We start from the raw sequence: 26,018 nt of genomic DNA on the forward strand, positions 1-26,018 counted from the left end.
CGACACAAACACACACCCCCACCCCCACCCCGTCCTGGCTTCACTCAGATGCCTTCAATGGCTGGGATGAAGCCAGGAGCTGGGAAACTAAAGTGAATGATCCAAATCTCCCACATGGGTGGCAGGAACCCAATTACTTGAGTCTTCAACCTATGCCTCCCAGGGTCTTCGTTAGCAGGAAACTAGAGTCAGGAGCCAGAAGTAAGTGTTAAACTCAGGTATTCTGATATGTGATCTGAGTGTCTTAGCCTCAAGGTTAAATACCCACTTGTGAAAATAAGCTCTTTTTTTTTTGACAGGCAGAGTGGACAGTGAGAGAGACAGACAGAGAGAAAGGTCTTCCTTTGCCGTTGGTTCACCCTCCAATGGCCGCCGCACTGATCCGAAGCCAGGAGCCAGGTACTTCTCCTGGTCTCCCATGTGGGTGCAGGGCCCAAGGACTTGGGCCATCCTCCACTGCACTCCTGGGCCACAGCAGAGAGCTGTCCTGGAAGAGGGGCAACCGGGACAGAATCCGGCACCCCGACCGGGACTAGAACTCGGTGTGCCGGCGCTGCAGGCGGAGGATTAGCCTAGTGAGCTGCGGCGCCGGCCGAAAATAAGCTCTTAATAAGAGATAGAGTACACATGGAATGATTGCCTTTATGAGAAAGAAACAGGAAACCTAGCAAACATGAATGAAAATTACTATCTCAAGACTTTCTAATGGAAAATCTGAAAGAAATTTATAAATAAAATAAAGGCATAAAATGTTTAAAACTCTTGGTGAAGAAATATGAGTAGAAATCAGAGTGAAAAGGATAGGATAGTACAGAGAATATGAAATTATGAGAAAGCACCCAATAGAACTTGGCCAAGCGGCTGGCACTGTGGTATAGCGGGTGAGGCTGCCGCCTGTGGTGCCGGCATCCCATATGGATGCTGGTTCAAGTCCTGGCTGCTCCACTTCTGATTTAGCTCTCTGCTGTGGCCTGGAGGGCAGTGGAAGATGGCTTAAGTCCTAGGGCCCCTGCACCTGCGTGGGAGACCCAGAAGAAGCTCTTGGCTCCTGGCTTTGGGTTGGTGCAGTTCTAGCTGTTGCAGCCATTTGGGGAGTGAACCAGCAGATGGAAGACCTCTTCTCTCTCTCTGCCTCTGCCTCTCTGTAACTCTGCCTTTCAAATAAATAAAATACATTGTTTAAAAAAAAAAAAAAGAAAAGAAAATCTTGTCAGGGTGCTTCAAAAAGTTCTTGGAAAATGGAATCAAAAGATGAGTATTTTGGTGCAACAAGGTTTGAAATCCATGCATTGTTTTACTGCAATACATATTTTTCATAAGCATTTGAAATCCCATGTAATCTAGTTATATAGATTAATCATTGCTGAGAAATATTCATGAACTGGAAGCTGGAATTGAGAAGGTTTGCCTGCTTGGTGACATTTTGCACCTGGACGTTTTAGCGGAAGCTTTTGTGCTGTCATGGTTATTGGGGTGAGAGTTCTCGTGACTCACCTAAGAAAACTGCTAAGTCAAGTTGATGTTGTGACTGAGTCTTGCCACGTTTACTGTGGTCAAAGTCTGCAACATCCTATTCTTCTCTTTTTAAGGGCTAATCACCAGGATTTTCAACTGCGAAATTTGAGGATAATTGAGCCTAACGAGGGGATACACTCAGAAGCCGCAGAAGTAGAAAAAGGTAATAACTGTTTAAATTAGATGGAACCTTTCAGAAGAATTTTAGAACTGCTTATCTCAACCCTAAGCTGAATGAGAAGTGCGGGTAAGGAAGTAGTAACTGATCATGATTGGGAATGAGGGGGTGGTGTCTGGTGACTAAAAACCATTTTGTCCTTTGGTTTCCTGGGTGGGTGGTTACTATTTCTGTTTAATTACCATTTTTTAAGGTAATAAGTAGAGAATAAGATTTTAGGTGTTTCTCATTCTTGTAGGGATATGGTCATGGTGGTGGAGATAGGGTATTATTGAAAACAGACTATCCTAGTTTTTTTTAAACTTATCTTCTGTCACTGTTATAGTCTTTCAACTTTCTTCAGATTAGGAAGTGAGAAAAGACTTATAGTGCTTTAAATTGAGTGTACATTTAGGAATATCTTTGTGAAAAACTCCTGGGACCAACCCTTCTCCCCAGAACTTGTTCTGATGGGGTTGCCAGAAACCTGAGTGTCGAAAAGTGGTGTGTTTGTTTCTGTCCCATATAAACCAGTGATGTTTCTGTCCCATATAAACCAGTGTTTTTCCGTGGACTGTCCAGGAGAAACAGTGTTTCCTTGTAGCTGACTGAAAAGTGGACCCCTTGAGGCACATGAGAAACTGTAACTATCTAATTGCTTTGGAGGATCAGTGCTATGATTGCATGCAATTTTGGTTCTCTTTTGTTAAAAAAAACATAGATGTATTCAATACGTTTTGGGCCATTTTAGGAGGTGAGAGAGGAAGAAGATGGAGTAGGAAAAGAGCAAGTAAACAAAAGGAAAATGGTTTAATAAGCACATTTATAGTTGGAAGAGGATTTCTCTTTCTTTTCATTGTATACAAGGAAGTAGTTCAGGGAGCTTCAGCTGTGTGAGGTTGTAGATCCCTGCTGGAAACTGGAGCCCAGTTGTTTGATTCTGTTGGTCCTCAATATGGAGTCGTAGAGCACGGAATTGAGAATTGGGTGGACCTGGTTCCCAGCGGTCTGACTGACTTGGGTGACTACTTAGCTCCTTTTTAATTCCTTTTATGTGAAAAATGGAGATAGTGAATCCTCCCTTGGAGGAGAATAAGCACAGAGAAACAAACTACTACCTGTAAAGTTCTTGATTCTGGAAGAACAACTGTGCATGTGTTAGGATGGTGAAACTGAAGTAAACCAGTGCCTCAGGCCCTAAAACAAGGTGTGTAGGAATCCCAGCTGGTGGTTCGCTCCAGATAAAATGATTTCTTGAGCTTCTAAAGTATATTAGATGCTGGGCATTGTGCCTTCACATGCATTATCATGTTTAATCCTCCTTGCCACCCAGTGAGGTAAATGTGATGTGCTTTTCGTGTTCAAGCAGTGAAAAGTCTTGTTTGTGATCAAGGCTGAAGATTTGGGAGCTTATTGCTAAAAGCAGACTCATTTAAGCAAGACTCACTTTTATGTGAGTCATTCTCTTTAAGACATGCTTTAAAAATACCTGACAGTGTATGGGCTAATTTTACATCATGGGCCAGGCCTGTTTTTCTTGGCTTCTTACTTCCCTGCACATTATGCTTAGCGTTTGGCTGCTTCTAACGTTTCTGAAAAGCAGTAGGATGGGATGAGCAGACATTGTAATATGGCCTTTTCTAAGATACTAGCTTTCTTCTTTCACTGAAGATTCATTACTGTTTGTTACATTGAGTCTGAAAAGATCATAGACATAAAGTTGTTACATTCACTCAACCATCTTTGAGTGAGTACATGTATGTGTTAGGTGCTGGGTTAGATATATAGATACAGAAATGATGGGATGCCTCCAGGTGGGGAAAGCAGTGTACATGCCTGTTAAACTATTTATCACTTTGCATTTGTTGTTGGCTGTGTACTGAATTATATTTGCAAATACATAATTTTTGCTATGTGACAGGTATAGTTTCTAAGTGTTTTATATCAGTAACTCAATTATTATAAAAATTACCCTGGAGTGAACATGTAGTCTAGCAGTTAAGATGCTGGTCAAGACTCCTATATCCTGTATTAGACTGCCTGAGTTCAATACCTGGCTCTGGCTTCCATTCTGTCTTCCTGCTGGTGTAGGTCCTGGAGGGCAGTGGTGATGATTCAGTTAATGGGCTCCCTGCCACCCACATGGGAGACCTGGATTGAGCTCCTGGCTCCCAGTCCTGATCATTTCGAGCATTTGGGGAGTGAACCATTGAATGGAAACTCTCTCTTAAACAAACAAATAATAGTAACAACAACAACAACAACAAAATTCACTAGCCATGAATTTTACTTCCTCTATGCTGGTTACCTTGTCAGCTGCTGCCCCCTCAATGGCTGGGATTCACATTTATGCCACTTTTGTCTTTCCCTCAGCTCCAACTGCTCACCCATTCAGTCATTTTCAAGGCATTTTGTCCTTGTGTTCACTTCTGCCCCAGCTGTCGTTGCCCATTGCCAGTGGTAGCAGCTCTTCACGCCGCAGCCCATTGCCTCAGCCTTTGTGTTGCATTCTTCCCTCTTTACTTTTAGTGTTGCCCACACTGCTCCTTGCCACATCCTAACTGCTGTTTATAGTATTGGGAGTTTCAGCACATCTGGTAGAGGTGATAAAGAAGTAGATGCATTTGACCAAGGGCATCAACCACCTAAGATAATGAAAGATGATGAGGAAGGAAGAGGAAGTATTAAGAGCGGTCACGGGGCAGGTAGAGTTGTGGAGGGAAGTGTGAAGATTCCATTAAGTAGAGTGGGGCCGATGATTCTGATTCTAAGGAGGCCTAATATGCCAGGCAAGAGGAGGAATGTGATGATGAGACTGGGGGCGGGGGAGGGGGTGTGTGATGAAGTTTAGAACATAGTTGCAAGGAGGCGGATTATCCTGCCCAGAAAGCAGGAGGAAGGCCGGCGCCGTGGCTCACTAGGCTAATCCTCCGCCTTGCGGCGCCGGCACACCGGGTTCTAGTCCCGGTCGGGGCACCGATCCTGTCCCAGTTGCCCCTCTTCCAGGCCAGCTCTCTGCGTGGCCAGGGAGTGCAGTGGAGGATGGCCCAAGTGCTTGGGCCCTGCACCCCATGGGAGACCAGGAGAAGCACCTGGCTCCTGCCATCGGATCAGCGCGATGCGCAGGTCGCAGCGCGCCTACCGCGGCGGCCATTGGAGGGTGAACCAACGGCAAAAGGAAGACCTTTCTCTCTGTCTCTCTCTCACTGTCCACTCTGCCTGTCAAAAAAAAAAAAAAAAAAAAAAAAGCAGGAGGATATCTGACTAGGCTACTTGATCTTTGATGGTTTTCAGCTTTTTTTTTTTTTTTTTTTAAGATTTATTTATTTATTTGAGAGGCAGACTTACAGACTAAGAGGGAGAGACAGAGAAAGAGGTCTTCCATCTGAAGCCAGGAGCCAGGAGCTTCTTCTAGGTCTCCCATGTGGGTACAGAGGCCCAAGTGCTTGGGCCATCTTCCACTGCTTTCCCAGGCCATAGCAGAGAGCTGGATTGAAAGTAGAGCAGCTGAGACTCCAACTGGTGCCCATATAGGATGCCAGCACCACGGGCAGAGGCTTAACCTACTGTGCCACAGTGCTGGCCCCGGTTTCAGTTTGTTATTCAGGATTTTCTGGTTGTCATTGATTATGTTGACTTTATTGATGAAATTCATGACTGATAATGTTGATGCACTGCAGTTATGCTATAAAAACACACAGTCAGTGCCATACCAGTAAAGTCCTTAAGGCAGAATGTATCCAAATGGATGCTAAATTCTATAAGGAAATTAATGGTCTTGGAAGAAAGTATGCTGGACTCTGTCATATATTTTCTTTTAAAATTCCAGATGCCCAGGCTGCAGTCCAGGGCAATTAAATCACAAATTATCCAGTTCTTTATATGCAGCTGGAGTTGAAATACTGCTCTGAAGGAAGTCTTCATTTTTGCTGAACTCTTTAACAATGCTGACTTACTCAGAAATATGGTTTGGAAACTTGATAAATATATTCTGAAGCTCCTAAAAATATCAGTGAAATTTTCAGATATTGGTAATCTTATGAGGTCACAATAAGCTTCATTTTGAACCCAATGGAGGTGTAGACATACTGACTTAGATCACACCTGATGTTTCAGATTCCTCTTTTTCTGATAGGTGAGCAATTATGGGCTCAGTAAATCAGACATAAAGGATGTTCCTCTGAGCAGTGTTCAGAAGTAGCTGTAATGCAAGAAACAAGGACACGTGTGAATCGTGAGTAGGACAGTTTCCAGTGACTCTTCCTTTGAGTACTTCTGTCTTTTCAAGACTTCTGACCCCTTGCTACAGTTGATGAATGGGGTACTTTTTCAGTGAGTGTGTCAAGATCAATATAGTACTTCATAAAGGAATCTAGTGGAAGTAACCGTAATAGCTGAGGTTATGAATGATCAAGGTACTGGTTATGATGAAGAGGAAGAAGCAATGAAAATGTTAAAAGAAAAGAACCAAAAAAGGACTCATACCCAGCAGGGGGATAAGCCACAGTTAGTCAGGGTGTCAGTTCTTGAAGATAACCTGAGTATGATTGCCTCAGTGTAATACATTGTGATTTATAATGTTTTTGCTAAGTAAAATGTCTTTTGTTTAAAAAATGAGTTGGCAAAATATTAAACACTGCTCATGAGGTTATGGAGCAACAGGAAGTCTCATTCATTCCTTGTAGAAGTGCTGGTTCTCTCTCCAAATGCCCACAACAGTTATGGCAGGGCCAGGCGCCAGACCAGGAGGCTGGAACTCAATCCAGGTCTCCCATATGGGTGGCAGAGACCCAAGTATTTGAGCCTCCTGGGATGTACATTAGCTGGAAGCTGGATCAGAGCAGAGTAGTTAGCTCTTGAACCAGGTACTCTGATACAGTGGCATCTTTACTATGCTGTACGCCTGCCCCAAGAAAAGATGTTTTTGAAGAACCTCCTCAAGTGGTTAATTAACTTGCACCATCTGTACCTTTAACACATAGAAATAGCTCCTTGGATTCACTAGGAGGCAATGCTGTTTTGATTTTGACCACAGTTTGATCATCGTGAAACTGAAAATCTGAAATCGGAAATGCTCCAAAGTGCGAAGCTTTTTGAGCAATCTACATGATACCCCCAAAATTTTGGATTTTGGAGCATTTCGACTTTTAGATTAGGGATAGTTAACCAGTGGTCTATGCAAATATTCTAAGATTGAAAAAATGAAATCTGAGCTACTTCTAATCCCAAGTATTTTGGATGAGGGCTATTCAACCTGTACTTACATATTTGTAAAAGCAGGCATTTCTAGTAGGACTACATTTAATACTTCTGATGCCAACCATTTCAGATAAGAGATATTCAGTACATATATATATATATATTTTGTAAAAGTTTGGATCATGTTTAATGTTTCTTTTGAATGAGTTCTGTATTTCTATTCCTATTTGGTATTTTCTAGAGCTGGTAAATCCAGCTCTGGTTTTAGTGGAATGATAGGCTTCTCTGGGTCTCTGGTTCTTCTTGGGACTCACTTTGAAAACCCTGGCTCTAATCCACCCCCAGCACAGTTTTAGAGAGGAGAACACAGTGTGCTGAGGCGCTGGTCCTTTTCCCCCTGAGGCCACACAGCTAGTTTAGCAGGTCTTCACCAGAGTCCAAGACTTAAGGCTTTTGACTCCTAGGTGATTGACCTTTCTCTTCTAAATCTGTGGTTGGCTATCTAACAAAAGATATTTATAAAAAAAAAAACAACTTATTTTTTTAAAGCAGTAAAACTTAAAAATCAGAACAACATAAAAGAAGAACAAAATAATAATCACAACAAACTTACCCACCCAAAGGTAACCACTATTAGTACTTGGGTGATTTCCTTCTAGAAACCTCTCTCTGCATAAACACATATCCAATTTGAAATAAGGGAGAACAATCTGTGTGTGTTGTATTAGAATCTGTTTTTAATCCCCCACCAGTGTCGTCTGTGTATCTTTCCAAGTCAAATATAAGTTTGTGTTTTTTTTGGGGGGGATTTGAAATTTCTAATGGTTGCATAGTGTATCATTGTATACATTGTAGTTTATTTAACTAGTCATGTATTTTTCCCCATTATTTTACTAATGTAAGCAAAGATAACTCCTGCATTTTTGTGCACTTGTTTAGTTATCTCCTTAGAATAAAGTCCTAAAAGTCGAAAAGGTAACCAGTCAATTTGAAACTGAGTGTTAGTTGCTAAAATTTTCTTGCCATATAATAGCTGTTTGGAAGTAGTATTTAAGAACTGTATTTTATTAGCATCGCTGGCAGCTTTGAACTTGGTCTGGTCGTGGGGTGGGTCACTTTGAAGATGCAGCAAGGGGTGGGCAGAATGTGGCTTGTGAACGGGTCATTGGATTGCACGGAACAGGCTGGTGATGAAACATACTCTCCTTTTGTTGCAGATAGCAGAATGGCTCCAAAGGTGACTTCAGAGCTGCTTCGGCAGCTGAGACAAGCCATGAGGAACTCCGAGTACGTGACAGAACCAATCCAGGCCTATATCATCCCATCAGGCGATGCCCACCAGGTACTTAGTGGACATAGGCTGGTGAGGAAACTCCTCAGCCTCGCCTCTGTTTTTAGTCTTTCCCTCCAGCCTTAATGTGTTCGTAGAGTTCTAGCTGTCAACCTATAGCCAAGCGTGTCTTCCTGGACTTGATATGGGGACTTGTGTCTGGTAGGCCCTCTTCACCAAATGCTTGTAGAGGCCCTGGCTTCCTATTTTCCGATGAATCTAGCCAGCTTTGAGTAAATTTTAAGAATTAGTGGGAAAATTAAGGGGCAGACCTTCTAGACTTCTCTGTTGCTGATACCATCTATCCCATCTCCTCCACTACAACCTGTCATTAGCATAATTATCTGCCCTTCTACCCATCTATATTGCCCTATCCTTCTGGCCTGGCCAGAAGAACAGCCAGAAAGTTGTCATAGTTTTCTACTCTAGCTGGTATTAGGGATGATCCTGAATTCCTCTGACACCAACTGTCATCTTTGGATGGAAGCAACTTAGCAGGTGTCTTTTCCCTTGGAGAGCAGTAGTTACTGAAATTGGGAAGAGTTGGATTTGGATAGGCAGAGATGTCATGTGATAAGCCTGAAGGCAGGAAATGAAGGGACTGTAGGAAGTACTCTGCGGTTGGATGAGTCAGCAAATGTTTTTGAGTGCCTACACCATGGTCATGGCACGGTAAGATTACAAAGATGAATTTAAGATTGGATGTATAAAGTGCTGTTCTTTCATAGTGTTATATATTTTTTAGCCTTTGCTTCTGTGCAGGGCACTGCTTGAGGTATTATATGTAACTCAAAGATGAAGATTGTTCCTGGTGCCTAGGAATACACAGTTTAGTAATGGAGTTAGGATATGCATGGGTGCATCTGTCTTGCCAGGCAAGGATGTGGTAAATGCTATCAAGAGAATCTGGCTAGAGGGCTGTGCTGTGGAAGTTTGAGTATGAGAGGGGAGGATAACGGAAGATTTCATAGGTGGAGGTGGGGAGGAGGCATTTGGACTGGACCTTTAAAGAAGGGGTAGAGTTTGGAAAAATAGAGGCAGAAAGTAGAGGAGGAGGAGGAGGGAAGTGACTGTAGGTAGGAGGACTAACAGGAGTGAAGGCAAAGCAGCAGGAAGCTTTGAGTACTTTTCAGAAACAGTGTGGCAAGAACCCAGGGACATGAAAAGCAATGGTGGGAAATATGATTGATGTTCTAGGATTCTCCGGTTGTAGCCGACGGAAGCTGCCCTGAGAGACCTTGAGCAGTAAAAATGCCTTATAAAGGTTTAGGGGGTGGAGCCACTGCACTGATGCAGCTCTGAGTTGTGAGTTGTGCCTCCTGGAGTGGCACACGTCTGGGCCTCAGGTAGGGTCCTTGAGGAACCTGAGGCTGGGAAGGCAGCTGGCCCTCAGTGCTGGGGTGGAAGGGTTTTCAGCTCTGGGTGCACATCGGTTTCCTTCTCAGCCAACAGCGTAGATGGGATAAACCTGACAACTCCTGGTTTGCATTTATTTATTTCTACTCTGAATTTAACAGATTGAGATAGAAACTTAATCCCAAATCTAGAGTCCTGAGTGAGAACCTGATTGGCAAAGTAGTTTGGTGTTTATTCTTTGTTCCGTTTACATGTGTGTGCATGCGTGTGATACCATGTGGCACAACCATGAGTGATGGAGGTCCACCATGATGCAGGGTATGACAGATAAGGTGACAGATAAGGATATTACTGTAAGCTGAGTAAAGATCCCAAAAATGTCCACTTTAGCTGGCTTCCTTCTGCCCCTCTCCAAATATCCCAGCACACATGGTTGTGACAATGTCAGACCTCTGTTAACTTGGGAGTAGCATGAAGATTGGACCTCTGCCTAGAGACATGGAGTTTCCTGATTCTAAGAGCAAATAAGGGGCTGAAATGAATACATAAATGATTTTGAGGTAGCAGCATGAAGTCCAAGATACTGTGATATTTAGAGCAGCATTCCCCAAACCAGTTCTACAGCATTCTTGTATGCCTTGTAAGATATTCTGCAAAAAATATTTTCATTGGTCAGGAAAATAATGAAATAAGCTGAACTGTTTTTTTTTTAATAGTGGCAAAAAACATGTAACCTGAAATTTAGTGTCTTAACAATGTTTAAATGTACAGTACTGTGATGTTAATTATAGGCATATATTGCTATGCAGTGACTCTAGAACTTTTTCATTTAAAAAAATTTTTTTTATTTATTTGAAAGGCAGAATTACAGAGAGACAGAGATTTTTCATTCTGGTTCACTTCCCAGATGGCCGCAACAGCTGGGGCTGGGCCAGGCTGAAGCCAGGAGCCAGGAGCTTCATATAGGTCTTTCATGTAGGTGCAGGGGTCCAAGCACTTGGGCCATCCTCTGCTGCTTTCCCAGGTACATTAGCAGAGACTTGGATAGGAAGTGGAGCATCTGGGACTCGAACTGGTGCCCATCTGGGATGCTGGTGCACTAGGCGATGGCTTAACCCATTGCTCCATAACCTCGGCCCCAAACTTTTTCATTTTGCAAAACCAAAAGTCTGTACTCATTAAATTGCAACTTCCCATTTTCCTTCCACCTCCCTGCTCCATCCATAGGATTCTACTGTTTTTAAGAGTTTGATTGCTTTAGATTCTTCATAAAATTGGAATCATGCAGCTGTATTTATATTTTTGTGACTGGCTTAGTTGACTCAGCACAATGTCCTCAGAGTTCATCCATATTATAGCATATGACAGAATCTGTTTCATTTTTAAGGCTGAATAATATTTGACTGTATGTAGATAGCACATTTTCTTTGCCCATTCATCTGTTGATAGGTCTTTCATAAATAAGATCTATAGTTGAAAAAGTGAACTCATAACACTTAAATTGTTCTAAACATCCTTAGAAGTTTCCTAATAACTGAATTTTGAGTATCAGTTTTAAAAATTATGTATCAATTAAAGTGAAATACAATAAATTTTCTGTTGCTTAGTCAAATTAGCCATATGTCCCTGGTGGCTATTGTATTAGATAAGCTTAGGTTTTCATAAAGTGTGGGCTGAATTCGTAGGTAAGAGGGGATATTTTAAGTTGCTAGGATCAAGGAAGGATTCGTGGAGGAAGTGGCATTTAAATTGGAATATGGGGATGGATGTTTGACCTAGTGGTTAAGATACCTGAGTCCTATATTGGGGTTTCTGTGTTTGATGCCTGCCTCCAGCTCTACTCCAGTGTCCTCCTAGTGTGGACCCTGGGAGGCAGTGGTGATGGCTCAGGTAGGGGTCCCGGCCACCCATGTGGAAGATCTGGGTTTAATTTCTGCCTTGTAGTCTTTTATTTTATTTATTTATTTTTTTAGAGGTTTATTTATTATTTGAAAGGCAGAGTTATAGAGAGGCAGAGAGAGAGAGAGAGAAAGTTTTCCATCTGCTGTTTCACTCCCCAAATGGCTGCAATGGCTGGAGCTCGGCTGATTTGAAGCCAGGAGCCAGGAGCTTCTTCTGGGTCTCCTCTGCAGGTGCAGAGGCCCAAGCACTTGGGCCATCTTCTGCTGCTTTCCCAGGCCAAAGCAGAGAGCTGGATCAGAAGAGGAGCATTTGGGCCTCAAACTGGTGCCCATATGGGATGCTGGCGCTGCAGGTGGCGTCTTAACCTGCTATGCTGCAGCGCTGACCCCGTTTTTTTTTTTTTTTTTTTTTTTTTTGACAGGCAGAGTGGACAGAGGGAGAGAAAGAGAGAAAGGTCTTCCTTTTTCCATTGGTTCCCCCCCAAGTAGCTGCTGCGCTGTGGTTGGTGCACCACGCTGATCCGAAGCCAGGAGCCAGGTGCCTCTCCTGGTCTCCCATGCGGGTGCAGGGCCCAAGGACCTGGGCCATCCTCCACTGCACTCCCGGGCCACAGCAGAGAGCTGGACTGGAAGAGGAGCGACCAGGACAGAATCCGGTGCCCCGACTGGCTAGAACCCGGTGTGCTGGCGCTGCAGGCAGAGGATTAGCCTATTGAGCCACGGCTCCGGCCTTTTTTTTTTTTTTTTTTTAAAGATTTATTTACTTGAAAGAGTAACAAAGAGAGAGGTCTTCCATCTGCTGGTTCACTCCCTAAATGAACACAATGGCTGGAGCAGGGTGGATCAGAAGCCAGGAACCAGGAGCTTCTTCTGGATCTCTCCCACATGGGTACAGGGGCCCAGGGACTTGGGCCATCTTCTAGTGCTTTCCCAGGCCATAGCAGAGAGCTGAATCAGAAGTAGAGCAGCTAGGACTTGAGCTGGTGCTATATGGGATGCCGGCATTACAGGTGGCGGTTTTACTCGCTATGCCACAGTGCAGGTCCCCTGCCTTCCAGTCTTGATTTCTGCCCAGTCACATCTGTTTGGGCATTTGGGGAGTGTATGAGAGTGCTTTCTGTTCCTGTCTCCCCTATAAAAAAATTAGGACTGTGAACAGGTAGAATTTGGATTCTTGGAGATATGGACATACAAAGTTTCCTGAGCAAATTTACAAGTGTAGGTGGAAGTACCTAATGATAAGTTTGAAGAAAAAAGAAAAATAGGGGCCTTCAGGGTCACCCATGACTGGTCATGGTGGCCTTGACCCCAGCATTAGATTTCTTTTCGATAGTGGGGACTCATTGCGGGTCTTTGAACAAGAGTCATGATCAGCGAGATCAGGGCTTAGTGTGGGAGAAGAAAGGAGGCCACTGCAGGATCGATCAAGGGAAAGGGGCTGTGGGTCTGCAGCATGGAGGAGGGGAAGGATTCATTGGAGAAGCTCTAGAACTTGGATTAAGCATGGGCCTTGTGGACAGCTGGCCAGAGGGATTGGGGAATTGTAGTGTGGTGCCATCAACAGGAAGAGACGTGGGGGATTGTATTGTGGTGCCATCAACAGGAAGAGACGTGGGGGATTGTATTGTGGTGCCATCAACAAGGAGAAACGTGGGGAATTGTAGTGTGGTGCCATCAACAGGAAGAGATGTGGGGGATTGTATTGTGGTGCCATCAACAAGGAGAAACGAGGGGGATTGTAGTGTGGTGCCATCAACAAGGAAAAACGTGGGGAATTGTATTGTGGTGCCATCAACAAGGAGAAACGAGGGGGATTGTAGTGTGGTGCCATCAACAAGGAGAAACGTGGGGAATTGTATTGTGGTGCCATCAACAGGAAGAGACAGGCTCCTTATTTTACTTCTTCTGGAGAGGAGGGTGGATGTACTGCCTGGGATTCTGGGGCCCTGCTGGGACTGTGTGAATGAGGAGGCAGGGCCAGCTTTGTGTGTAATCCAAGGCAGCACCCTCCTCCGTAATAGAGAGGCTGCCATTCTCTGCAGCTCTTGTTCCTAAGTGTTTCATCTCGGCCTCGATTCAGGGTTGACGGGTGGGGAAAGGAGGGTGTTGGAGAAGCGAAGGAAAATCTTGAATTCTGTCCTTTGTATACTTTTCAGAATACAAATACACACCCACACACTATTCCCTGCTAGGGAGAAAATGTACCCCAAATGCATAATTGCGCAAGGACTTGGCGATCCAGTGGCCTGCTTTCTCTGTCCTCTGCAACTCTCAGGGTTTCTCCTTTTTAAATTTGGAACAAGGATTATGGTTTTTGTGAGTTTGGGCCCTGGTAGATTTTTACAGTGAGGAACTGTCTACTGTCTCTGGTAATCTGGATGCATTCATGTACCATCGATGTTGGCATTTGTGGGTACCATGTCCCCAGGCCAGGATAATCCTTGTTTGGGGGCCAGAGCTGTGCCAGCACGGCCTTTTAGACATCTCAGTCCCTCATCTTCCCCATCTGTAAGGCCCCATATTCCCCTCTGGGGCTTGGCATGGTCCAAGGGTCGTATTTTGTCAGGGGTGACTCTGCCAATGTGAGTTTTTGGCTGTGTTTGTGGTTCCTCTTTGGGAAGACATGAATCAGAGTTTCCTAAACTTTTTTGGACCCTACCCCATTTCTACTGGAGTCAGCTTCCTGTTTTGTTTTGTATTTCTTAAACAGGCTTTCTCCTGCTGTGGGGGTAGTGATTTTAACCAACTGTGCTGATTAGAGTAATGCTAGCCATGGTCACCCATCTCCAAGTCTCAGTGGTTTGTTGCTGTGAAGCCTTATATCCTGTTCACATAGCAGTACAGAATAGTATTTCTTGCCTGGTGAGAGATAAAGGAGATAAAGTAATTGAGTGGTCTCAGCTCCTTCCTTCCTGTGGTGCCACTATTCCAGCTGTAGAAGAGAATGGGGAGGGCACAATCACGTTTGGCAGTCCTATCTCAAGACATCCCTTCCCACTCACATTCCATTGGTGTGACCACCTGGATGCCGCGGGCCCTGGGAAATGAAGTCCTGGCTGGGCAGCCACTTGCCAGTGACTCTTCTACTTCAAGGAAGGGGTGTGAGTCTTTGGGTAACCATCTGCTTTTCCCACACGCCTTGACTTGATTTACTAGGAGAGAAGAAAAAGTACCAAAGTCTGGGTGTTACTTTAGTATCTGGAAGTAAGGAGCCTATGTCCCCATTCACAATTTAACCTCTGATACTTCCTGTGGAAAGACAGCCATTTACTCACCCTTGTCATTTTTGTTGAGAAACTCATTTGTTTGAGGCACTGCGCCTGGCTCATGGCTTATGAGAGTTGAGGGTCAAAAGGAGAAAGATGTCTCCCCAGCCTGGGCCATAGTGAGTTTAGTTGCACTTGTCTGGGCAGGCAGCCATAGCCTTACTGGCCCTGTTTTATCTGTGTGTGGCCATATTGACCACTCTTAAAACTCTGGTCATGTCACCACCCTCTCTTCCACTTCTAATGTCTCTCTAGAGCTTTCTGGGTAAAGTTCAAGCCTTTTAGGATGATGTTTGAGGCCTTTGACCAGTTGTCTTCACACAGCCTTCCCAGAAATCTCTGCTGTTGCTCCTTTGAGCTTCCTCCCCCTGTTACCAGGGTAATTGGCTCATTGCCTCCCCACAGACCTCTGGCCTCTTGTTTCTGGGCCTTCTCACACTTTGCCCTCTTTCTGGACTGCCCTACCATTCTGAATTCCTCCTTCCTTGTCCCTGGTGGCCTGGGTTAGACTTCTGAGCTTGGCCTGATGGACTTAAGGCAGATCTGAGTGTTCTTGAAACTACAGCCAATGTTTTTTTTGCACATTCAGCACAATTTATATGGCTGTTTATTACAGCTGATGTCTCATAGAATATCTTACTTTGCTGGCTGGATTACCTACGCTGAGAAGATTCTTTCATATGTTTTCCATAGAGTCTAGCTGATTGTGTGCAGTATAGGTACACTTCATCAGATTTAGCATATGCTGGTGTTACACCTCAGCCCTCCAGTGTGGCCATTCTTATCATCCCCATTTTATGGATGAGGAAGTTGAGCCCACGGTTTACCTAGCTGATAAACAAGGGAGTTAGGCTTGAGTGTAGGTCTGACTTCGGATTGTTAGAGATGTCTGTTCATGGTTGACGAAGGTGGAGGTGTGTGCGGGGTGTACTTTGTGTTCTTTGTTCTCTCAGAGCTTGCAGTCCAGTTGTGTAGCAGAGATGTGCGCCATCTCTGTGCAGTGTTAGAAGAAGTTGCTGGTAGCACGGCGTGGAGGTGGGCTTTTTAAGAGTCTGCCTTGAGTGCAGATGTTGGCTCTGCTATTCCCATTCCTGGTGCCTTGGGGAAGTACTTAGTTTACTTCTCTGGGTTTCATTTGTAGATGGGGAGGATGATGCTTTCCAGAGCTGCTGTTGTGATAAGAATTAGAATTCACTGTTGCTATTGGCAACTGGTAGATGTTGAGCCAAACAGCTTAGCTAGTTTTACTTGTTAGCATCACCCAAGGCAGGGTATGCATGGAGGACAGCATGAATAGTCCTGCACAAGTCAGAGAAGCGGGAGACCCCTGGGCTGGAGTGGCTCAGAAAGCTTAGTGGGTGAGGGTGCGTTTGAGCTGGATTTTGAGAGATGACTAAGGCTTTCTTTTCTTTTTTTTTTTTTTTAGTTATTTACAGATGTGTTATATTTGGCTGTGTTTTATTTATGTTATTTGAGTTTAGATGCCAACATCTAAAAATTAGGTGATTGCTCATGAGCACATGTGGTTCTAGCTTCTCCTGAAATCTTGAAGGTTGATGACATGGGACCTGCATTCCAGTGTGACAGGAAGCAGAGCTAAGAGCTGCTCCCCTAGAAAAGACACCCCCTTGTCCTGCTGTCCTCACCTGTCTTAGTCTCTATACCCTGAAATATTTGAGTTTGAAACTCCATTTATAATCCCTTCTGATCCTTTTTCTATTAGATAATATATTAGTTTCCAATCATGGCTGTAACAGATTACAACACATGTAGTGGCCTAAAACAACACACATTTGTAATGGGGAGTTCTTGAGGTCCAAGGTCTCAGATGGGTCGGCATGATCTGGAGGAGGCTCCAGGGTAGGGTCCATTTTCTTTTCTAGCTCCTAGGCACTGCCTACATTCCTTGGCTTATGGCCCTTTCCTCCTCCCCATTGAGATGGTTAAATTTTGATTGAACTGGGTAGAGGGAAAAAGGTTCATTTCTCTTTCTGCTTATTCATTTATTCTGTAAATGAACACAGGGTCAGTGACAAACAACACAGACACCTTGATCTCATTTTGGGGAGGAGCAATATAATAAAAATGTAAAAAGTTCATTAAGAAAAGAAAGATCTAAAACATCAAGAAAATGTGCTGTACAGAGTTAAAAGTGGCCGGGTGGCTGTATTGGGTGGGTGGTTCTTGATGGAGGTGACATTGATCTGAAATGTTAGGATGATAAGGAGTTAGCCATTCCATGACCCCAGAAAAAGAGTGAGACTGTCATAGGCTCAAGGGAAAATGGGTGCAAAAGCCTTGAGGTGGGAATGAATTCAGGATCACAGAGGAAGGAGACTGGTGTGGAGCATTGTAAGTGGGAGTGAAAGTGGGAGGAGTGCTCTGAGGGAACGGCAGGGCAGGGTCAGTTGGTGTCCTTGGGTCTGGGCTGGGATCTGGATTTTATCTTATGTATGGTGAGAAGCCACTGGAGGGTTTTAAGGAAGATGCTAACATGATCATATATACACGTGTGCTTTATTTATATGAATATAAGTACTCACTTTTTAAAAGGCTCACTCATGTATGTGTGTGCAGAGGAGGTTTGAGGGGCAGTGGCCAGGTGGAGATGATGGATGCTTAGACTGAGTGTTGTTCCTGGAATTGGAGAGAAGTAGGTGGTTTTCGGGAAAAGCCAACAGCTGTGCTTCTTTGTGTGGTGCCTTTTCCCTCACATGCTATAGGCCTGGCTTATTTTAGGCCTTGTGCTAAGTTCTAGGGAGAATGTACCTGGGCTTTGCCAGCTTCGTGGTTGGGGGAAGAGAGGCAGGCCCAGGCCCAGTGCTTGTCTGGCCTCTGCTTAGCCTGTTGGTGAGAAGGTGAGGCTGCAGCCAGCCTTGCTCAGGGATGTTTCTCTGGCGTGTTGACCACTTAGATCATGTCTGGTTCTTGCCCCAGACCTCGTCTCAGTCCCAGACTAAACGTCCATCTGCTATTCATTTCACCTCCCTTTGTGGAAATCCTCCTGCCTTGCTGATGTGGACCTCCAGGTAAACCCCTTGGGGTCCTCTGGCCTCCCTGCCATGCTTGCCTAGAGGGGGCTCCCTAAAAAACCGTGTCCTCTTTGCAGACACCCTCACTGTGTGTTCCGAATAGGAGCATGTTGTTGGTCAAGAGCGCCCTTGCTGTGTGTTCCCGTCGTGCACAGTGGTTTTTAGCACCAGAGTTATTTTTGTTCACTTCGCTTTCCCAGCCCCTTGCATGTTTTCTCATTTTTGTTAACTAAGCTTCCCCAGCTCCTCACATGCTTTCTCATTGTACAGGAGGAAGAGATAATAATATCTCTTCCTTTGAGTATGTGCAGCACCTTCAGGCTTCTGGTGAGTTTTAAAGCATGAACTATTCCTTACCACAGTCCAGGAAGAGGGGTAGGTCACCTCCCCACGTTGTTGCTTCTTTTTGCTTTTTTTTAAAAGTCGTGCCCCTAGTGATTTCTGGGTTAACAAGTGTGGATGGTGCGGTTCCCAAACGATGCTGCTGTCCTTTCTTTCCGTTTCCATAGTGCTGCTGCTTAATGTTCTTTTTTGCTTAGGGGTGAAACACGTGCCTGTTGTTTGTGTTTAGCTCTCTGAAATAACCTGTTTTAGAGATGGGGAAGTGAGGCTGAGAGAGGCGCTGGGACTTGGTGCAGACCACTGAGCTGAGCCTTGGCTATAGGCAGGGTTTGGCCAAGAGTGCTCTGGTCCTGCCATTGTCCTTTTGTCTCCTGGCCCTTCGAGCATCTCCCTGGAAGGTGGTTCTGGGCTGCTCTGGTGAAAGGCGCATTTCTCACCTACGTGGCAAGAGTGAGAACGTTAATATCTTTTCTCCTGTACTTGTTGACTGTCTTAAAAATGCCTTGGGATCCTGCCAGTAGCTGCATGCCCCACCCTAAATTCTTAACCCTGCTGGGAACTGGGCTTGGGAGAAACCTGCTAACAGTGGAAGGAGAGCTGGCTTTGGACCCTTGCTATTCATTGGTCAGGGGGCAGGTTACCTTACCAGTCTCTCTTTGAGCCCCCGTTTTCTTATTTGCCATGGCCTTATGCTGGAGAGTCATAGGAAGAGAGATAATGTGCCCTGTGGTGGTGGTGTGGCATAGGGCTTCAGAGAAGAGGCTCTGGAGCTGACTGCCTGGGTTCAAATACTGCTTCTGCTACTGTCTAGCTGTGTGACTTTGAGCAAGTTACTTAAACTCTCTGTGCTTCACTGGCTGTTGTGCACCCTGGCCTGTACTCTCTGTCTGGATAGGAGAGCCTCTTCCTTGCTCGCTAACCTCCTCCATGTGGAGGCCAGGGACCATCAGCTGGGAAGGACCTGGTTTTGGAATGACACTGTCTTTGGCTGACGCTTCCTGGCTGGGAGGAAGCGTTTCCGCTGATTCCCTAGCAGGAAGGGACAGGGCCTGCGTGGGAGAGACTGGTGACCCTACCATGGAGGGGGAAACAAACAGGAAGTTAGGAAACAAGGTAATGTTTTAGGAGACTTCAGTCAGAGAACTATTGGGGCTTAAAAAAGAAAGTCAGCCCTGCTTTTCAGAAAAATAGCAGATGCCTGAATGTCAGTGGTAAGGAGGGAGCAAGCTATTTGCTTGTTTTTTGGAAAGGATCTCATGAGGAAAGAACAATTTTTATCTGTTTTTCTTGACTTACTTTATTTTCCAAATGAAGAAATAAGAAGGCTAAAGGGAACAGCTTTCAGCCCTTAATTAGTCTTCTGCAATATGTTCTAATTGTTATTCACACTTTCAGCTTGTCTTTTTAGCTAGCCCCATGGCTCCTAGAGGCCAAGTTCCAAGGATTCCCCAACCTTTATAGTCCCTGTTGGGCCTTGCCCAGAGCTGAGCACAAGGAAAGAACTTGGTGCCCACTGGGTGGGAGGTGCAGTTCGTTGTCATCTTTGTTTTCCAGAGTGAGTACATTGCTCCGTGTGACTGCAGGCGGGCCTTTGTGTCTGGGTTCGATGGCTCTGCAGGTGAGTGGCTCGGTTCTCTGTTCTTGCTGTACCTCTGTTCATCTCCCAAACATAGCTGCACAGCCTGTGGTATAGAACCAAGAGGGAAATGCAGACAGACGTTCCCCACAGAGCCTCTGCAGAAAGGTGTGGGTTCCAGCCTGTCCTAGCTCACCAGGGTTACCTTTTAGTGACCCTTTGCTCTCTCTTAGCCTTTGCTTTCAAAATTTTCAATAAGAAAATGCTTTTGAAATGTTTATGGAATGTGACGTACGCATAGGAAATTCTATCATTTCAACTGAATATACCTTCTGTAACGGGTGCCCCAAATAAGGGATGAGATTTTATTGACATCCCAGACCTGTGCCCTAACTTCTTGGTCCTGAGTAATTCTGCAAGTGCTTGGCTTTTGGTTTCCATTTTTACTTTTGCCTTAAGTAACAAAGGCTAATATTAGCTGTCCCATCTTTTCCAAAACTGTTATGCCCTTGAGTTTTGGGGCTGGGGGTCTCCTGTTCAGGTGCCATCCCCCTAAAGCAAGCTAGATGAGGTGGGAGCCCCTCAGCCCTTGTGGCTAGCACAATGCTTCCTTTGGAGGAGGTCCACGTGTCAGTTGGCACATTAAGTCTGGTTTTGGCTGACACCTCTGCAGAAGGTCCCGAGTCCCCACCAGGCCTGTGGGAACTGAGAGCAGGGAGAGGTAGGAGGCACAGACTTTGCTGGTGATCATTGAGTCACTGTGAACACCCACAGGGCTGCTTGGTCTCTCTTTGCAAAAGGTGAAACAGCTCCTTTGGTGTGTCTGGCAAGGCACAGGAATGGCAGTAATCCCTGATCAGGGACTGCCCCACCTCTGCCTTACTGATTCTGGACCACTTTGTGTAGGCCTGTAATCCTCTGTTCTATTGGCCTTGACTCCTGCTGCACACGGGGGTCCTTTCTGTGCAGGGAGCAGTGTCTAGGCAGCCTGGGTCTCAGGACTGGTTCTTCTTCACCTGATTCTCAGCCTCTTGCTTGGAGGTTTCCCTGGAGTTGAAGATCCATCAGCCACACTGGGAGCTGGTGCCTCTTACTATCTCACCTGCCTGTGCAGTTGTCAGAAACCTTTCTCTTCTTTGCTCCCCTGTTCCAGGCACAGCCATCATCACAGAGGAGCATGCGGCCATGTGGACCGATGGACGCTACTTTCTTCAGGCTGCCAAGCAGATGGACAGCAACTGGACGCTCATGAAGATGGGTGGGTAGCGGTCTGGTCCATCCAGCTTTAGTTGGCATGATCTGGGCCAGGACCCTGGAATTCCTCAGGATTCCTGGATCTTAACCCTTTTAGAGACTGCGCCCCCTTCCCTTTTTATTAAAAGGTTTATTTATTCACTTGAAAGGTAGAGTTACAGAGAGGCAGAGGCAGAGAGAGATAGAGTGAGACAGATCTTCCATCCACTGGTTCACTCCCCAGATGGCTAAAATGATCAGAGCTGCGCTGATTTGAAGCCAGGAGCCAGGAACTTCTTCTGGGTCTCCCACACAGGTGCAGGAGCCCAAGGACTAGGACCATCTTCTACTGCTTTCCCAGGCCATAGCAGAGAGCTGTGTCGGAAGTAGAGCAGGCAGGGACTCAAACAGGCGCCCATATGGGATGCCGGCACTGCAGGCTGTGACTTTACCCCCTACACCACAGTGCCACCCCAAAAGACCCTTTTGAAAACTGAAGGAAAACGAAGAAAATGACATGCTTGTTCATATAGACCAGTGCACATTCAATTTTAGGGGGTCCTGATTCAAGAGAAAACGGAGGCCCAGAGAGGACAGTCGATTTGCTGCACATCAGAAAGTGCACGCTGCCTCTTATGCACACGATGGGGACCTCCCTGTTACTTTCTGCTGCTTTGTGGTGCAGGGAGACATAAAGACAAGGGGCCATTGACATCAGAAGCCCAGAAATGGTTCCCGAGGCTGTTTCTGAGGATCCTGGTTTTGTTTCTGGCTGCTCAGCTTTGGAGAAGAGCGATATACAAGGCAGGAGCACGGGCCTCGAGGTTTTAGGGCAAGTTCCTTCACTTCCAGTACTTCAGTTTCCTTATCTGTCACTGGGACTTTCATAGTAAGCACCCCGTGAAGTGGTGAGGATTAAAGAGATCATTTGCAGAATGTACATAGCTCAGTGTTCCCTGACTAGCAGTTGTGTGTATGCCTGTGCTTTTTCATTTAACTTTGTGCTGTGTCTGTTTTTCCTGACCATTCTAATAGAATTTGGACATACAACTTTAGTGTTTGCATAAAGGCCTTTCCCTCCTGAATTTTGAACTTGGAGAACAGAGGATAAGGAAGGAGCAAAAGGACAACCAGGGCCAGGTGAAAAAGAAAATGAGGCAAAATACTGATGTTTATTGTTTGTTGTAGGAAGTGACGAGGAAGGAAATTGTCACCAGATTCACAGGGAACAGGGGCCTCGACCTGAGACGCAGGCAGCTAGCTGAGTGAGGGCAGTGTGTGTGCTCGTGTGTGTGTGTGCCCCGGGCACTCACGCCTCATGAGCGTGTATGTGGGATGTCTGTCTTAGCGGGGGATTTTCATTCTGGCAGTGAGATTATTTGAAGTTTCTGTTTCTCAAAAATCCTTTCAGACAGAAACATTAGAGCTGCTGCTGGATTGTTGCTGCAGTTATCTCTCTGTCTCTCATAGGCACATACACCCCAAGCTAAGCAGTTGAGGCTATTGCAAATGGCATTTAGTGACCTTGAAACTTTTTGATCACATGCATCTGTTAGTGGGATCAGGAACCCTCAGCCTGATATGTTTGTTTATGTGCACATGTTCATCTGTATTCCAAATACTAGCAAAGACTTATTTATTATTATTATTATTTTTATTTATTTATTTTTTTACAGGCAGAGTGGATAGTGAGAGAGAGAGAGACAGAAAGGTCTTCCTTTTTGCCATTGGTTCACCCTTCAATGGCCGCTGCGGCCGGCGCATCACGCTGATCCGAAGCCAGGAGCCGGGTGCTTCTCCTGGTCTCCCATACGGGTGCAGGGCCCAAGTGCTTGGCCATCCTCCACTGCCTTCCCGGGCCACAGCAGAGAGCTGGCCTGGAAGAGGGGCAACCGGGATAGAATCCGGCGCCCCAACCGGGACTAGAACCCGGTGTGCCGGCGCCGCAAGGCGGAGGATTAGCCTGTTAAGCCACGGTGCCGGCCTTATTTATTATTTTTTTAGAAAAAAATACAAATAGAAGTTCAGAGACTTTATTCTTGTATGCAGTGGGTTACTGAGTGTACTTGCGAGGTGCCAGCTCCCACTTTGGGGCTCACAGATTCAACTGTCAGGTCTGTTAGCCCTTTAGCTTGCGTGTCATAGGAGTGAGTACCCTTGTTCTCCAGGTAGGCAGCATGGGTGGTGGTGAGAAACCGTCTTCTTCCAAACCCCTTTCTACTTTGCTCTCTCTAAACCTACTTTTCCTCAGGTGTGTCTCCTGTGTAGGGAGATTCTAATGGGTTTGGTTGGCCAGTGAGTGATTCAGCTTTGGGGTTTTGTCAAAGGACTATTGGCTAAGAAATGACATGACTTCATCCTACAAAACTTACGATAGGGGCACTAAGAAAAACTGTATCAATGAGTGACTGGTTTAGATAGGAAATAATCAATTAGCAAAATTAAACTCAATGCCAGCTTCTAGGCAGGTTTTTAGAACAGGGCTTCATAAACTCATTTCTTTGTAAACCTTTGAACTTCCTTTCTGAGGTTATGTGGTTATATCAGGAGTCCGTAGGGGAAATAGTAAGGATAAGTACCGTTTTGGAATATGTGAACTTTTCACTTCAAATACACATATATTTTACTAAGATGTTAATTGTTCAGCAAATTTCTGGTTGGTTTAAAAAAAACATACATTCCAAAGATATTGGCTTGGATGAAAGTAAAACTAGACTGTAAGAACCATTTTAGTTCCTTCTGGAAGCTTATTTCAGTGTATTCTGACTAGTGTCTTGGGAACAAGAAAGGGCTATCTTGGGGACTGGCATCGTAGTACCTTGGGTTAAGCCACTGTGATGCCAGCATCCCATAGAGAAGTGCCGGGTCGAGTCCCGGCTGCTCTGCCTCTGATCCAGCTTCCTGCTAATGCAGATGATGGCTCAAGTACTTGGGTCCCTGCCTCCACGTGAGAGACCAGGGTGGAGCTCCTTGATCCTGACTTCAGTCTGGCCCACGCCTGGCTGTTGCTGGCATCCAGGGGAGCAAACCAGCCAATGGAAGGCATCTCTCTGCACCCCCTTACCCCGTCTCACCTCCTTTCTCTGTTGCTCTGCCTTTCAAAGGTCTAAATAAATAAATTAAGAGTTGACTGATGTTTGGGGAAACTCAGGGGCCATGCTCTGACAACAGGCTTCCGTGTGCTGGTCTTGTACTCACTGGGGAGCTTTCTTAGCTGTCAAGACTTGTGCGTGGTCTCCTGCCTCCTCTGTGACTGTCTAGTAGATGAAGGGAGAGCACTGGTGGCATGTTGTGCTCTTCCTTGGCGTGTGACATGGGGGAGGTTCTCAGCTCCCAGCCTTTACCAAACCCACTCAAATTCTTGTTGGGTGGGCAGTTGTGGGGAAGGGGCTGCTTGCTAACGAGGTGACCTCTGTGATGGCATCATGTCTCCATGTGGCAGCAGTCCTCAGGATGGTGTTTTTCTCAGGGTTGAATGACAATCATGTCTTACCCTTATCTTATTTTTCCCTTACACAGCATCTTACACTTTTCCTCTTTCTGTAGCCTTCTGGCACTAAGGGAGGTTCAGATTTTCCAAGTCTTGTCAGTCTGCTGTGACAAAGGTGCTTAATAAAGACCCTGCTAACATGTTGTTGGTGAACTGCATCCTTCTGGGTGGGGTGAGGATCTTAGGCCCACTGGGAATTGTTTCCTGTTGGTTCTTCCCTCTGCAGGGCTGAAGGACACCCCGACACAGGAAGACTGGCTAGTGAGTGTGCTTCCTGAGGGGTCCAGGGTTGGTGTGGACCCACTGATCATTCCTACAGGTGAGTGAGTTTGACCCCTTCCAACTTGGGTAAGAAAGTGGCTTCTAGATGCCTTCTGTGCTCCTTGTTGGCAGTATTTGGGGGTTGAGAAGGACTTGATGTCACTGTAAGGGTCAGAGTGAGGAGATTTCTGGAATAGCGGCAGAAGAGGTCTATCAGTGGTAGAGGTATCTTCCCTCTCTCTCTCTTTTTTTTTTTTTTTTTTTTTAAGATTTATTTATTTGGAAGTCAGAGTTACAGAGAGAGAGAGAGAGAACAAATTTGAATCTAAATTGAATTCCCAAATGGCCACAATAGCCAGGGCTGGGCCAGGCCAAAGCCAGAGCCAGGTCTCCCCTGTGGGTGCAGGGGCCCAAGCACTTGGGCCATCTTCCACTGCTTTCCCAGGCCATCAGCAGGGAGTTGGATCGGAGGTGGAACAGCAGTGAACCAGTGCTTATATGGGATGCTGGCACTGCTGTGACGCCGTGGCCCCAGCCTGGTGGAGGCGTCCTTTTACAGCTCCCTCTGGCATACTCAGTGTGGGCCATGGTGGGGATCACTTCAGAGGGGGCTGAAATGGGTGTCGGTTCACTGTGGGTTTCTTGCATGTCTCCTTAGATTACTGGAAGAAAATGGCCAAGGTCCTGAGGAGTGCTGGCCACCACCTCGTTCCTGTCAAGGAGAACCTTGTTGACAAAATCTGGACAGACCGTCCTGCGCGGCCCTGCAGGCCCCTGCTCACGTTGGGCCTGGATTACACAGGTCAGAGCCGCAGCCGTGCCCACCTCTCGCCTTTGCCCCCAGCCAGTCCCTTGAGTCGAAGTTGAGTCTGAACTGCTTGGAGGACTTGTCCTACGTGGCTCAGCAGGGCGAAGGAGGGCTTGTTTTGTTGCCGCTGGTTCTACCAGCTTGCCACTTACTTTGGCCTAGTTTGTGATTGCAAATCTCTGCATGGAATTTTGGGTGCTTCTGGGAAGACTGAGGTTTTTTTTTTTTTTTTTTTTTTTTAATCACGCAGCCACTGCCTGCCACTCTCAAGTCTGGTAGTGGAAGTAGAGCCTGGGCTTTCTAGACTCCCTTTCCTTTCTGTTTCCCACACTGGTGGGTTTGCTGCCAGGCCCCCCACTCTCCATCTCGTGCCTTCTGCTTTAGAGGCTTTGAATAGGGATGCATTTCTTTAGCCTCTGTGATGGTGGTGGGTGTGAGGAGCTTGTCCTGCAAACTGTTCATGGGAGGTGAAAGTGGATTTATGGAGTGGGGAAGGGAAAGAAGGAGAGGCCAGAGGTGGGGCCGCAGGGGAGGAGGCTTTGCTATAGAAAC

At 45.8% G+C, this 26,018-nt stretch overlaps 1 protein-coding gene across 3 annotated transcripts in view; it reads left to right on the top strand.

The window, feature by feature from the left end:
- The window catches only part of XPNPEP1 (X-prolyl aminopeptidase 1), a 65,957-nt gene that overhangs the window by 15,696 nt on the left and 24,243 nt on the right, over nt 1-26,018 (top strand). Inside the window, exons 1-7 of one of the 3 annotated variants that reach the window (XM_062213982.1) lie at nt 1,591-1,678; nt 5,808-5,906; nt 8,089-8,213; nt 19,653-19,716; nt 20,828-20,932; nt 24,624-24,716; nt 25,317-25,460. In XM_062213982.1, coding sequence (XP_062069966.1) covers nt 5,879-5,906; nt 8,089-8,213; nt 19,653-19,716; nt 20,828-20,932; nt 24,624-24,716; nt 25,317-25,460 — 559 coding nt within the window. In that variant the 5' untranslated portion in view covers nt 1,591-1,678; nt 5,808-5,878. Of the gene's footprint in view, nt 1-1,589; nt 1,679-5,807; nt 5,907-8,088; nt 8,214-19,652; nt 19,717-20,827; nt 20,933-24,623; nt 24,717-25,316; nt 25,461-26,018 lie in introns of those variants that run through there. The other 2 variants (XM_062213981.1, XM_062213983.1) reach the window with 2 other exon arrangements.

The sequence above is a fragment of the Lepus europaeus genome, chromosome 17 (genome assembly GCF_033115175.1).
Source record: "Lepus europaeus isolate LE1 chromosome 17, mLepTim1.pri, whole genome shotgun sequence".
Classification (NCBI taxonomy): domain Eukaryota; kingdom Metazoa; phylum Chordata; class Mammalia; order Lagomorpha; family Leporidae; genus Lepus; species Lepus europaeus.